Source organism: Balaenoptera acutorostrata, chromosome 2 (assembly GCF_949987535.1).
Source record: "Balaenoptera acutorostrata chromosome 2, mBalAcu1.1, whole genome shotgun sequence".
Taxonomy (NCBI): domain Eukaryota; kingdom Metazoa; phylum Chordata; class Mammalia; order Artiodactyla; family Balaenopteridae; genus Balaenoptera; species Balaenoptera acutorostrata.
In genome coordinates this window covers 179,967,164-179,981,275 of record NC_080065.1, presented here as the reverse complement: position 1 = coordinate 179,981,275, position 14,112 = coordinate 179,967,164, and the positions used below count along the sequence as shown (strand labels likewise).

The 14,112-nt window shown below is 58.4% G+C and overlaps 2 protein-coding genes across 9 annotated transcripts in view; both read left to right on the top strand.

Annotated features, from left to right (window-relative positions):
- HNRNPM (heterogeneous nuclear ribonucleoprotein M) overlaps positions 1–14,112 on the top strand; it is a 175,351-nt gene that overhangs the window by 101,159 nt on the left and 60,080 nt on the right. The window lies entirely within an intron of this gene.
- RAB11B (RAB11B, member RAS oncogene family) lies at positions 28–10,597 on the top strand. Its single transcript, XM_007169037.2, has 5 exons — positions 28–175; positions 7,228–7,423; positions 8,273–8,466; positions 8,817–8,897; positions 9,557–10,597. The coding sequence occupies exons 1-5, from the start codon at positions 136–138 to the stop codon at positions 9,700–9,702; spliced, it is 657 nt and encodes a 218-aa protein (XP_007169099.1). The 5' UTR covers positions 28–135; the 3' UTR covers positions 9,703–10,597.

The window sequence follows — 14,112 nt, the reverse complement described above, 5'->3', positions numbered from 1 at the left end:
TCTGGGTGCCGGTCGCTACGCCACCCATCGCTGATTGGCCATCCGGCCGCCGCTCTGCGCGGCGCCGGCTCCGCCCCCGTCGGGTGTTTGTGGTGGGGCTGCGAAGTCGCCAATCCCGCCGGAAGCGCCAGGACAATGGGGACTCGGGACGACGAGTACGACTACCTATTCAAAGGTGCGGTTGGTGGGGCACAGACGGGCGAGCGGGCGGCGGCGAGGCGCCGGGCAAGCACCCAGGCTGCGCTCCAGGCCTCTGGGCCCATGCCGGAGCCCGAGGCTTGGGGCCTGGCAGGCCAGGCAGCCGGGATGGCCAGTGCAGGCCGGGCTTGGTCAAGTTCGGGCCGGGATGCGCGGCCATGCGGGGCAGGCTGTCCAGAGAGGCTTGGGGGCCCGGGATGCTCCGAGGCGGGGCCAGGGCCCAGGGGGGTGGGGCCCGGGGCAGTGGGAGAGGCCGTTAGGGGCGGGGCAGTCAGAGGGGACGGGGCCGCCCGAGCATTTGGCGGTCCGAGCTGGGTGGAAAGCTCCCTTCGTGATGGGGGCGTGTCCGTTGGAGGCGGGGCTAGGATGTGGTGGGCGTGTCCAATAAGTGGGCTAGGGTGGGCGGGTGGGGGTGTTGCTCTCGTGGAGTAGGAGGGGCCAGTCTTGATTGGTGGCAGTGCATCTGGGGGCGGAGCCCGGGAAGGGAGGGGCGGACATGGAGGTTGAGGTGCGTGTGTGGCGGGGGGTGGGGGGGTGGACCCTGGATTGGGGAGCAGAGTTGGAATTGCGTGGAGGGTGGAGGGGCACCTGCGGTGGTGGCGGGGGACTGTGTGCTGAACCCAGGCCTGGTGGTTAACAGCAATAATTATGTCTTAACTCTTAGATCTTTTGAGAGCGCTGTCTAAGCACCTGCACTTTTCTAAGCACTTTACACACATGAATTCATTGAAATCCTCACCACAACCCTGTGAGATCGATATTATCCAGCATCTCTCTTTATGGACCTGGAAACTGGAGGGACAGTTTAAGTATTAAAGCAAGATTTGAACCCAGACCACTTAAGGAGTGTATCTGGGGTAGCTTGTGGCCAAGATCTGGGACTGGTGTTGTCAGATGGTCTCCTCCAACCTGCTGGAGGATCTTCCCTGCCAGGGCAACAGAGGGCTCTAGGAGCTTCAAGTAAGGCCTAGGAAGGTCAGGCAGCTTAGGGGTCACTGACTTTCCAGTGCCTTCTGTGCCAACCTAGGCTTTGGCTAGGTCCTGTGCTGCTGTGTTGGGCTCCCTGGCTGGCACTGGTCACCTTTGAGAGCTAACCCCTGGATACACACAGGACACCTTTGCCATGCTGCCTGCTGCGTGAGGGTGTGCTTCCCATGCCAGCCATAGACATCTTTCCCTTGTTGGGGGAGCTTGGCCATCCCTGGGAGTGTGGCCTGTGTGACACTGTGTGTCTGTGGTATTATCCCTGGTTGGGTCTGGGGTTCTGGGGACCTTGGGAATGTAGAAGATGGGATGGAGCGCTTCCTACCTGGGATATCCACGTGGTAAAAGGTTTCTGGGCACAGAGAGTCCCCATGCAAAGGTCCGGAGTTGCCACACAGCACCATGGGCTCGAGGAGCTGCCTGCAGGCTGATACGTTGCTGGCAAGTGAGGCTGTGTGGTCGGCAGGCATTGGGCCCAGGCCCTTGTGCCGACTGAACCTTGGGGTCTCACTTTAGAGGCAGAGGAAGCTCTGTCAGGGCCTTGGGGACGGGTGACAGGTGACTGGACGCCAGTCCTGCTGCAGCTGGTGCCTGTCTCTACCCAGCCCACCCTGAGGCAGCTGCTCCCCAGGTCCTGGCTGGGACCCACCTGGATGTGTTACTACAAGGGAAGGGGGCGTTCCTCCCAGTGTTTCCGTGGTCATTCCCCACTCGTTATTTTCAGCGGCTTGCTGTTGTAAATAACCCAGCTCCAAGTGTTTGCATGAGTCATCTTTTGCCCTTTGGGTTATTTCCTTGAAGTATGTTCCCAGAAGTCCAGTTATTGGGTCAGGGGCAATGGAGCAGGCTGTGTGCTTCTCAGGATTCATCTCCGGAGTCCTCTTCCTGGAAACACTACTGCGACAGCTGGTGGGGGGGTGGGGCGGTGCCTGCCTGCCCCGCTGCCCTCTGCCACTGGGCTCCTTTTCTGAGTCGAGCAGGTGCCCTGCTGACTGTCTCAAGCCAGGTCAGTAGAGAAAGTGTAACTCACAAGGTCAGCATTTACCAGACTGGTCCTCTGAGACCTCACCTTCACACTTAATGCCTTGTTGGAGGACCCTCTATTATCTTTTAATATTTGTTTGTTTGTTTTTATAAATTTATTTTTTATTTTTGTCTGTGTTGCGTCTTTGTTGCTGTGCACGTGCGGACTTTCTCTAGTTGCGGCGAGCGGGGGCTACTCTTCGATACAGTGCGCGTGCTTCTCATTGCAGTGGCTTCTCTTGTTGTGGAGCACAGGCTCTAGGCGTGTGGGCTTCAGTAGTTGTGGCACATGGGCTCAGTAGTTGTGACGCACGGGCTTAGTTGCTCCGCGGCATGTGGGATCTTCCCAGACCAGGGCTCGAACCTGTGTCCCCTGCATTGGCAGGCGGATTCTTAACCACTGCGCCACCAGGGAAGTCCCCTAATATTTGTTTTTAAATCCACTCAGTTTTTGTCTCACTTAAATAGGAAAAGGAAATTCTTTCTGACTCATAGAAGGAAGGAAGGAAGCCAGCAGGCAGGCAAGCCACCACCATGGCATCACTGGCCATAAACATGGCAGGTAGACTGAAACGTGAATACACTGCACCCCACAGACACTCCTGAGACCGCGTGGCCTGCAGAGGGTCAGGCCTAGGCAGTAGAGAGGTGTCCAGGACACAGCTGTGCCAGAAGGGTTGACAAGGACCAGTACTCTGACCGCACATCTCCCCAGCCCTGCCGCCTGGCGCGGGGAGTCCTTCAGGAGTGGAGGGGGGCTGTGATCCTCTCATCCCCCATCCCGTGCCCAGCCTCCCTCAGGCTTCAGTCACCTTCCCCTGGCCCTGCCCTGGGCACAGAGGGCCCACACCTCTCACGTGGGACCCTGGCTGGCCCCCCTCTCCAGCCTTCCCACCACTGACTTGCTTTTTTTGGCAGCCACGTCACAGGTTGGCTCTCCTGACCTCCCGGCGGAGGCCAGCAGATCCCCCTGGGTGTTCCACCCCCCCCACCCAGCCCCCATGCGGCTTGTTTTCCTCCCTGCTCATCCCCCCCCAACCCCAGGAGTGAGGTTGTTTATTTGTACCTAATTATAGATCCTCACATTTATCCTGCTAACATTTTATCCTTTTCAGCGAAGGGCCATTTTCCCAGCCTGCCGATCAATCCCCGGGGGCGCCCCAAACTCTTCTCTGAGGGACTGGGCGGCAGGGGCCACAGTGCGAGCAGCTAGGTCCCCAAGGGCCACCAGGGCCTTCCCAGAGCTCCCGCCACTCACTCCCAGGGAACAGGCCGGCCCCAGTGCTCACCAGGTGCTCCCGAGGCAGCCTCCTGGCTCTCCAGCCTGAGCAGGCCTCGCACCTGGCCGGCTGGTCTGGGACCCGAGCACACCAGCTCCCCCCATTATGAATGGTGGCCCTGCCTGTGCCCCGGTGTCGGGCACCTGTCCTCTGCTGTCTGATTCCCCCCGGGGAATAGCTCTGGCTCTTCCTCCCCCGGCCAGTCCCTGGGGCCTGGGATCTGCCGGGCCTGCTTCCTGGGGGAGGGGTGGAGCCCTGCTCTGCCTGGAGTCGGGGAGCCGAGCGCCCCCAATGGCCTCTCGGTGACCTGAGTGTCAGAATGGGGGCCCCAGATGCGCCACACTGTCGTGGGGTGGGCCAGAGGACCAGGGGCTTCCAAGAGGTGCCAGCTCTTTGTTCGTGCAAACTGGGCTTGCCTGCTCTGCCAGCCAAGGGGTGTGCCCAGGGGGACCGTGTCCTGGCCAGCGATGCCACCAACTCCTGTGGAAATGCTGGGGGCTGTGTCCTCAAGGGCCCTTTCTTTCCCTGAGACAACAGATGACTTGTATCTTGGACAATGCCATTCTCATTCCCAGCCTGCACACGGGACCAGCCCGGCCGCTGCCCTGCCGGCCACTTCTGCATTGGGCACCGCGTGCCAGGGACCGCGGGGGCAGCCCCGCCTTCCCGCCATTTGTCCGGGCAGCAGCTGGTGGCCCTTGTTCTGCTCTGGCCCCCACTGTTCTCACTGGGTGACCTTGGGCCAGGGAACTTGGTCACTCTGTATTGAGTGTCTCCAACTGTACACGATAATGTGAACATCTGTTCCTGGGGTGGCCCTGAGAACTCCGTAACAAAGCCTTTAGGGCTGGGCCTGGCCTGAGGGGCAGAGGAGATGGTTGGCTGGGCCAGGGCAGAACCCCAATGTGGCAAAGGAGACCCCGAGGCTGGACAGCTGGACAGGGCTGGGAAGGGAGTGAGAGGGTGGGGAGGATACAGGCAAGGGCCCAAAAGGACCCTCCTCCTCATTTCCTGTTCTGTTCCTGAGGATGTGAGAACTACGTGCAGACCTCCCTGGCTTTGGCCGGGTTCCTGTAGCCGCCGTGGGCAGGAGGTGACGGGGTGAGGGCATGGACAGTGGGCCCTACGGTCAGTCCAGTCATGGCCCCACTGGCATGGCTGGGCGCCCTTGGCCCTCAGCCCCAGGCCCATGTCCATTCACCTCTTTCCACCTTTCTCTGAAGTCAACTTGGCATTCTTATGCTGGGTGCCCCCAGTGTCAGGGGAGGACCCCGACACTCATCACAGGTGTTGTGTGCTAGGCCACGTGGTGGTTTGGGAGAAGAGGAGAAGCCTGAACCCACGGATTTTGAAGGACAAATAGGAGTTTGCTAGCTACTCTAGGGGTTCAGGATACCCCAGATGGTGGGAGAGGAGGAAGCTGAACCCAGACCCCTGCGCTCAGCCCTGGATCCAGAAAACCTGGGTTCACATCCTGCTGGACCACTCTCCAGCTGGGTGGCCCTGGGCAAGTTGCTGCTTGCTGAGCTTGGTTGGGGGGTGGGAGCGAGCCTGCAGTTATGCACGGGCTCAGACCCCAGCTCTACCCTTGGTGACCACGTGCCTTAAGCTGGTCATTCCCCTGTCTGCACCTCAGTTTCTCATCTGTGAAATGGGTCATGTGTGAGGTGATGGCACATCCAGAGCTTTCTCAGCACGGAACGTTCTTCCTGTTCTTGTCGTTCTTGGCTCCAAAGCAGCCTGTCCAGAGAGGGTGCTGGGTCCTGGGGGCTGCCTGGCCCGCCCCCTCCTTACTTGTGGCCCAAGGATGGTGACCTGGGCATCTTCCAGTGAGGGGGGAGGTGGGCCTGGGAAGCTCCGCCAGCCACTTTGGCGTTTGTTCATTCGACAGGCATTGATCAGGTGCGTCCCATGCGCCGGGCAGTGCACCAGGTCCTGGGGATACAGCAGGGAACCAGACTGTCTGAGATGGCTGCCTTTGAGGCAGAATGACAAAAAAAAATCTATAAGGGAAACCTGTCAAGTGTGAGAGGGTGGGGAGAGCTATGGGGGAAACGTAGGGGAGGGGAATGGGGAGTGTTGGGGGGAGTGGGTTTTTGGGGGGTTTTAAAAATTATTTATTTATTTATTTATTTGGCTGTGCCGGGTCTTAGTTGCGGCGTGCGGGATCTTTAGTTGTGGCATGCCGGCTCGTAGTTGCAGCATGCGGGATCTAGTTCCCCAACCAGGGATCAAACCTGGGCCCCCTGCAGTGGAAGCGCGGAGTCTTAACTACTGGACCGCCAGGGAAGTCCTGGGAGTGGGGTTTGAAGAGGATGGCTGCCATCCGAGGGGCCACACAGAGGAGATGAGGGCAGGAGCCTGGTGGGTACCTAGGGAAGAACACTCCAGGCAAAGGGTAGCGTTGCAGGGAGGCCCGTGTGTCTGGAGCAGAGTGACCAAGGGAGAGAGAGGGAGGAGGTGAGGGCAGGGAGGGGACGGGGCAGGTCATGCACGGCCCTGTGGGCTGCCGGGAGGACTTTGGAGGTGGGAGCCCTGGAGGGCTGTAGGCAGAGGAGGGATGGGACCCACGCAGGGTGCTCACAGGCACCCTCTGGCGGCCAAGGGGAAAACAGCCTGTTGGCTGAAGCTGAGAGTAACTGTAGGGGCGGGCACCAGGGAGGGGGCTGTCACAGCAACCGGGAGTGACGGGAGTGACGGGAGTGATGATGGCCTGGGGTCGGGGAGCAGTGAAAGTGGTAAGAAGCAGCAAGGAATCTGAACACGTACACATAGAAGTTCTCATCAAGGAAAAACTTTTCATCGGGGCCTTGAGTGACCAAGTCTGCAGCCCCCATGGCTCCCCACGAGCCAGAGCCACCCTAGGGGGCCAGAGCCTAAGGCCCACACTTGGGGGTCCCTGTGGTTTCCAGCTGGGGCGTCCGGAAAGAAAGACTGTTTCTTCTGCGCCGCACACACACCTATGCACACACTGACACGAGTCCCCACTGTGTCCTGGGTCTGAGCACAGCCCTTCAGGCCCAGGCCCCTCCAGGACCCTCCAGCCTAGAGCTTGGAGTGGCTGGGCCCCTAGAGGCAGGGCTTCTACAGGTGGGGGCAGGAAGCTCAATAAAGGGAGGGATGGAGGGAAAGACCCGCCTATGCCTGCCCTGCTCTGCCCTGCGCTGCTCAGGAGGGCCCTTGTTCCCACCTCCCTGCAGGATGATCTGACCCCCCCACCCCCACCCCATCTTAGCAAAGGAGATGCTGGCTGAGTTCTGATCCCAGGCATTCCCGTGTCCCCCTCCCCGAGGTGGCTCTTGTTACTGTCTCCCTTTTCACACCCGTGGAAAAGGCAGCCCAGAGACGTTAAGTGACTTGCCCAAGGTCACCCAGCCCTGGGGCTTTCTCAGGCATGCCTGGCTGCCCAGGTCACTAGGCCGCCGTGGAGGTTTGGGAGTTGATGGATCCCCAAGCTGCCTTCTGCCGGGATGCCCGGATCCCTGTGTCCCATCAGAGCAGGGGCAGCCCTTCTCTGAAGGACCCTATTCGCTCCTGTACCAGGAAACGTGGTGCCTCGGGCCAGGGGCCCCAGGACAGCTCCGACTCTGCCCCGTCCCTGGCTGTCGCGTGTCTGCAGCACCCGGGGCGCCCCTGTGAAGGTTCTGTGGGTGGACGTGGGCAGCATGTGGGGTCTTGGCTCGGGACCACTGCCCCCCTCTGACCCAGGGAGGCTCACTCGTATCTCTCCCCACGCCCAAAGTGGTGCTCATCGGGGACTCGGGCGTGGGGAAGAGCAACCTGCTGTCGCGCTTCACCCGCAACGAGTTCAACCTGGAGAGCAAGAGCACCATCGGCGTGGAGTTCGCCACCCGCAGCATCCAGGTGGACGGCAAGACCATCAAGGCGCAGATCTGGGACACCGCCGGCCAGGAGCGCTACCGCGCCATCACCTCGGCGTGAGTGGCGGGGCCGGGGAGGCCGTGGGCCCCAAGAGATGGGTAGGAGTTGGGCTGGGGGGTGTGGGGGAAGGGGAGAGCACAGACCCGAGAGCAGGGGGCGCAGGGTGGAGGGACAAGACACCCCCAGGAGCTGTGGGACCCTCTGAAAGGCCAGTGCCCAGGCTTGGTCAGGCTGTGACCCCAGGTGGGCATGTCCCACAGCCCCTCTGACCCCTGGCGTCCCATTGAGGCACTGCAGTGTCTCCGGGTGAGGGCTGTTATCAGGCTCTGCCCACTCCCCAGCCTGCCTGCTCGGCCCGCCCTGCCCAGCCATGTTCCCAGCCTTCCTTTTCCAGGTGCAGCCCTGGCCCCCCTGGCCCTCCTGTGGCCACCCCACCATCAGGACCCCCTCGACTGCCTCTTCCCTGACCCTCCCAACTCCTGGCCATTCCCTGTCAGTCACTTGCTGTCTTCTGGAATCCCTCCACCGAGGCCTGGTCACCTTCTCGGCTCCTTGATCCCTTGGAGTGGATGTGTGTCCATCCGTCTCCTTGGTGCTCTGGGCGGGCAGGGCCACGGCAGGCATTAGAGCTTCTGCCCTTTCCCTGCATAGTCACTGTCTTCCTCCTCCCCTTTTGGTGGCTGACCCCGTGGGTGTCTTCTGACCCCAGATCCCAGACTCCCTCCTTAGGCCTCCCCATTCCTGAGCTGAATCTGGGGAGTGGAGCCGGGGCCTGAGGACACGCACCCCTCCCTCAAGGCCCTGATGGCCACCCCTCGGGCCAAGGAGCCACTGCCCACAGAGCCTGGGGGGCCCCCAGGGACGCTGGCTCGGCTCACGCCTGGGCCCTGCCCCCGTCCCTGCAGGTACTACCGTGGTGCAGTGGGCGCGTTGCTGGTGTATGACATCGCCAAGCACCTGACTTACGAGAACGTGGAGCGCTGGCTGAAGGAGCTGCGGGACCACGCCGACAGCAACATCGTCATCATGCTGGTGGGCAACAAGAGCGACCTGCGCCACCTGCGGGCCGTGCCCACGGATGAGGCCCGCGCCTTCGCAGGTGAGCGCACGCCAGGCCGGAGGGCATGGCCAGAGGGCTGCTAGGTGTCGCTCCGGGCCATCTGCTCTGGCCAGGGCTTCTAGGTGCCACACTCCTGAGAACGAGACTCTGACTGAAGCATCCGAGAAGCATCTGGAATGCAGGCAGCTCCCCTGCACCAGGTGCATCTTCCCTGGCCGTGCCCATGGCTGCCGGGTGGGCATCTCAGTCCTACCCCTTCGGTCCCAGCCCTTCATTTCCTGGGCCAGGTGAGCGGACAGGCAGCCAAGGTCCCCAAGAGGAGGGTATAGGGGACCACCCTCCCCCCCCTCCACCAGCGGACTCACCTGGGCAAATATTCTCTCTTTCAGAAAAGAACAACTTGTCCTTCATTGAGACCTCAGCCTTGGATTCCACCAACGTAGAGGAAGCTTTCAAGAACATTCTCACAGGTGGTCACAGGGCCCAGGTGGGATCACAGAGGGTGGGCGTGGGAAGGGCACCAGCCACACGGGTCACGTGCTCCAGAACGCAGCCCCTGAACCTTCCTTCCTTAAAACTGCTGTTCAGTCTGGACACGAGGACAGACAGGGCACCTTCCGCAGCGTGAGGCCAGATCCCACCCTTGCTGGCACTCAGGGCACAGAGACCCTCTCAGCCCAGCTTCCGTAGACGGGCCCTGCCATGGCTTCACTAGAGAATAGCCCACAGGGTCAGCTGGGGAGGCAGGTGGCCTCAGGGTCCCAGAGCCCCTGGGCTTCTGGGAGTTTCTCCTGAGGGAGGAGGGCCTCTGATCTTAAAGAATGAGAGGCCTGGGCTGGGAATTAACATCTGCAAACAGATATGGGTCCTTCCCTTGCTGAGTACACAGCCAGCACTGGGGATGGGCAGGGAGCCTCCAGGAGCCCAGCCCATGGCATGGCTCCCCCTGACGTGATGGGGGTGCACAGGGCACAGTGGGAGCCTTTGGAAGGGGTTCCAACTCAGCATCCAGGGCGCTACCGTGAGGAGGTGACATCCAGATGAGTCCTGTGGGAGGGGGAGGTAACCGAGATTGGGGGCACACAGCGCATTCACCCTGTGTCGTTCTCCCCGCCCCTGCCCACCGCAGAGATCTACCGCATCGTGTCACAGAAGCAGATCGCGGACCGCGCAGCGCACGACGAGTCCCCCGGAAACAACGTGGTGGACATCAGCGTGCCACCCACCACCGACGGACAGAAACCCAACAAGCTGCAGTGCTGCCAGAACCTGTGACCGCCCCGCGCCTGGTCTCAGCGTGCGTGCACGTCCTCGTCCTCCGCCCACCCCTCACTGCCCTGTCCTCCCTGCCCACCCCCTCCGCCCCTCTGTGACTGGCTCCTGCCCTCCCATCGAGCTCCGAAGAACAGGAGTTGAGCGGCATCTCCTGTCCCGCCCAAGGAAAGCTAGAAGCCCCGGCTGCTGCACTTGCTCTCCTTGGGTCCCAGTGGGCATCTCAGCGGGGCGGGGAGGGTGGCAGAATGGACCGGGCTGGCCAGAGGCCAAGAGGATGGGCATGCCGAGCAGCCTTCTCCAGTTTTCCACAGTAGCCACCGGGGAGCAATCGCCGCCCTCCCTCTCTGGCCAGCTGGCCCAGCTGGCCCCCGGTCCCCACCCAGAACCCCATTCCAGGCTGAAGCCCGAAGAGCAAGGCGCCAGGGGCCGGGCAGACGGACACTCTTGGCTCTCGGCATCCCGCTCCCCCGCGCACAGCCAGCAGCGCACATGCCTTCGACCTCTCCCGTGCGTGCGGGATTCCAGCTCCTGCCTGTAGATGTATGCTGGGAGAAGACCCTCTCCCCACCTCACCCTCCTTTTTGCACGCGGCGCGCTCTCCACCCACCACCCCCTCCCTGTGCCCTTCTCTCTGTCTTGTCTCCCTGTCTGGTCAGGAACCTGTTTGCAAGTGAAGCAATATCTCCGTGTTTTGTATATACAACCGCTCTTGTAGCCTTTGTTTTTTTTGTTATTGTAGAGAAACACAGATTCTTTATACACTTTGTAAGATTTATGCCAAACCCTAGCTCTCGACCTCTTATTCTTCCTGTGGCCCCTGCACTGTTGCCCCGATGCCTCGTTTCTCTCGCCCGGTTACTAAAATGTATAATCCAACTTCCTGTACAGAAACCTGCCGCTGCGCCTTTGTCTTCTTTCTCTCCACCAGGCGGCGCTCCTGAGCCAGGGTCCCTCGCTGCAAGCTCCAACCGCCCTGGCTCAACCCCAGCCCCCCGCCCAGGACAACGCGGAGCACCCTGAGCTGAACACGGGGGGCCTGGGGTGGGTGAGGGTGTGGTGGGGTGGACCTGCTTCTTGCTGCCCGTGTGGCAGGGAGGAAGGGAAGGCGAGGGGGTGGGCAGTTAAACTCCCTGGCCCTAGGACAGCAGCCCTAAGACCGGAGGGTGCCCCTTGGGAAGGGGTGGGCTGTGCCCGCTGCTCCGTGTTCTCAGCCCCTGAGTTGGGGTTCACTGCTTTCATCAACTGCCCACCCACCTAGCCACCACCTCACCTGTCACCTTGCCCAGGGAGGTTGGCGATGCCAGTCCCACCCCAGCTCCCTCCATCCCAGACTGACCTTTGAGGAGGGCCCACGGGGGGGACACTGGTGACAGAGGAGAAGCGCGCAGGCGGGGGCGGGGGGGGCAACTGTTGCTCTGCCTCTCCTCAGGACCCAGCTTCTCCCGCTGGTCCGGTTGGCAGGGCTGGCTTGAGGGCCACTTGCCACTGCAGAGGAGGCATATAGCCATCCCCCCAAGGCCTATATGGGTCCTCCACCCTACCCTGCCCTGATCACATGACCCAACAGTGTGCTTCCTCTCCCTGAGTGCCGGCAGCTGTTCTAGAAGCTCCAGCCTCTGGCTAAAGCAACTTGTGCCCTTGACCCCTAGGAGAGTCACCAGAGAGGGGGATGCACGCCTTCCAGGCTCTGGCTGCCCTGCCTGGAGGGATGGGCGAGCCCAGACACACCTCTCCCGAGGAGCTCAGAGCCACAGGGGCTGTTCCGACAGGGGCGGTGGAGTAAGTCAGGGTGCGTGGTCCAGGCCAAAGGGGTATCCTGGGCCAAGGCCGTTGGTGGGAGAGCTGGGGGTCTGGTGGGGGCCGTTCATAACAGCCCTTGGGGGCGCTGACTCCCCTGGGTTTGGACGGGGCAGGGCGTGGAGAGGGCGGATGGTGGAAGGAGGGGTCGGGAGGGCCAGGAAAAGTGGTGAGGCACCCTGAAGGGTTTCAATCAGTCAGAAGATGAAATCTGGGACTTCCCTGGTAGTCCGGTGGTTAGGACTCTGCGCTTCAACTGCAGGGGGCACGGGTTCCATCCCTGGTGGGGGGAACTAAGATCCCGGATGCCCCACAGCGTGGCCCAAAAAAAAAAAAAAAAATCTTTCTGGAGCCTCTGTGATTGGCCAGCCCTGGGGCACATACCTGAGAACAAGAATGATGTGACCCTGTGCCCTTGGGGGGTCACAGTACAGCGATGTTATTTCAATTACTCTACGTTCAGTGATTTACAAAGCACAGCATGTTCTCTCTGTGCCAGGCACTGTTCTTTTTTTTTTTTAATATAAATTTATTTATTTTATTTATTTTTGGCTGCGTTGGGTCTTCACTGCTGCACGCAGGCTTTCTCTTGTTGCGGTGAGTGGGGGCTTCTCATCGCGATGGCTTCTCGTTGCGGAGCACGGGCTCTAGGCGCACGAGCTTCAGTAGTTGTGGCGCACGGGCTTAGTTGCTCCGCGGCATGTGTCCCCTGCATTGGCAGGCGGATTCTTAACCACTGCACCACCAGAGAAGCCCCAGGCACTGTTCTTAAGTCTTTTTTTTAATGGTAAAATAAACTTAATTACCATAAAATATACATAACATAAAACTTAACCATCTTAAAAAAAAAACTTACCATCTTAACTATTTAAGTGTACAGTTCAGTGACGTTAAGTATCATATTGTTGTACAAGCATCAGCACCATCCATCTCCAGAACTCTTCATCTTGCAAAACTGAAACTCTGTCCCCATTAAACACTAACTCCGCATCCTCCCTCCTCCAGCCCCTGTCAGCCACCATTTAACTTTCTGTCTCTATGAAACTGACTCTTCTAGCGACTTCCTATAAGTGAATTCAGACAATATTTGTCCTCTCGTGACTGACTTCATTCACTGAACATCATGTCCTCAAGGATCATCCATGTTGTAGCAGATGTCAGACTCTCCTTCCGTTTTAAGGCTGAATAATATTCCATTGTATAGATATTCCATTTCTTGTGTATCCATTCATCTGTTGATGGGCACTTGGGTTGCTTCCATCTTTTGGTTATCGTGAATCACGCTGCTATGAACGAGTATGCAAATATGTTTGAGTTCCTGATTTTATTTCTTTTGGGTCCATACCCAGAAGTGAAATTACTGAATCACATGGTACTTCTGTGTTTAATTTTTTGAGGAACTGTGTTAACCTAAATAAATTATGATACATAAAAGATAAGAACATGATTACACACATACACACAAAAATAAGTTTTGGACTTCCCTGGTGGCGCAGTGGTTAAGAATCTGCCTGCCAATGCAGGGGGCACGGGTTCGATCCCTGGTCCAGGAAGATCCCACATGCCGCGAAGCAACTAAGCCCGTGCACCACAACTACTGAGCCTGTGCTCTAGAGCCCGTGAGCCACAACTACTGAAGCCCACGCGCCTAGAGCCCGTGCTCCACAGCAAGAGAAGCCACTGCAATGAGGGGCCCGTGAGCCACAACAGAGAGTAACCCCCACTCGCTGCAACTAGAGAAAGCCCGCGGGCAGCAACGGAGACCCAACACAGCCAAAAATTAATTAATTAATTCAAAAAAACCTCTTACAAGTCATAATTTATTTACTATTTACAACAGCCCTAGGAGGTAGGCATAATTTACTAGCCCCGATTTAGAGATTTAAGGGAACAGAAGTGAGTGACTCACGCAGGAAGGGTCCCACAATTAGTAAGAAGCAAGCAGGTTTCAATTCCAGAGCTGGGTTTGTAACCACTAAGCTATGAGGCCTTACCCAATGTTTATTGAGTGCCTACCATGAGCCAGAAAGCCCTAATAAATCGAGAAGATGCCCAGATAAAAGACTAGGAAGAAGCATACAAAAATTTTTATGGAAAAATTCAAACACATAAAAGTGGACAGAATAGTCTAGTAATGAACTCCCATAGGCCCATCACCCAACTTCAGCCCATCTAATTTCACACTATTCCCCTCCTGTTTGCAAATCCCAGACACTCCAGCTATAAATATTTCAGTATGTATCTCTAAAATACAAAGACTTCTTTTAAACATAATAACCTCAATACTATCATGCTGCCTAAAGAAATGAGCAGCAATTCCTTAATATCGTCAAATAGCTAGCCAGTGTTCACATTTCCTGATTGTCTTATAATTTGTTAATGATTTATTTGAATCATAGTCCTCTGGGTTGATGCTTCTCTTTGGTCTCGTTTAGCTTATACATTCTCCCCCCTTTTTATTTTAAAGGAATTCCTTTATTTAATTTATTTATTTATTTATTTATTTATTTTTGGCTGTGTTGGGTCTTCGTTTCTGTGCGAGGGCTTTCTCTAGTTGCGGCAAGCGGGGTCCACTCTTCATCGCAGTGCGCGGGCCTCTCACTATGGCGGCCT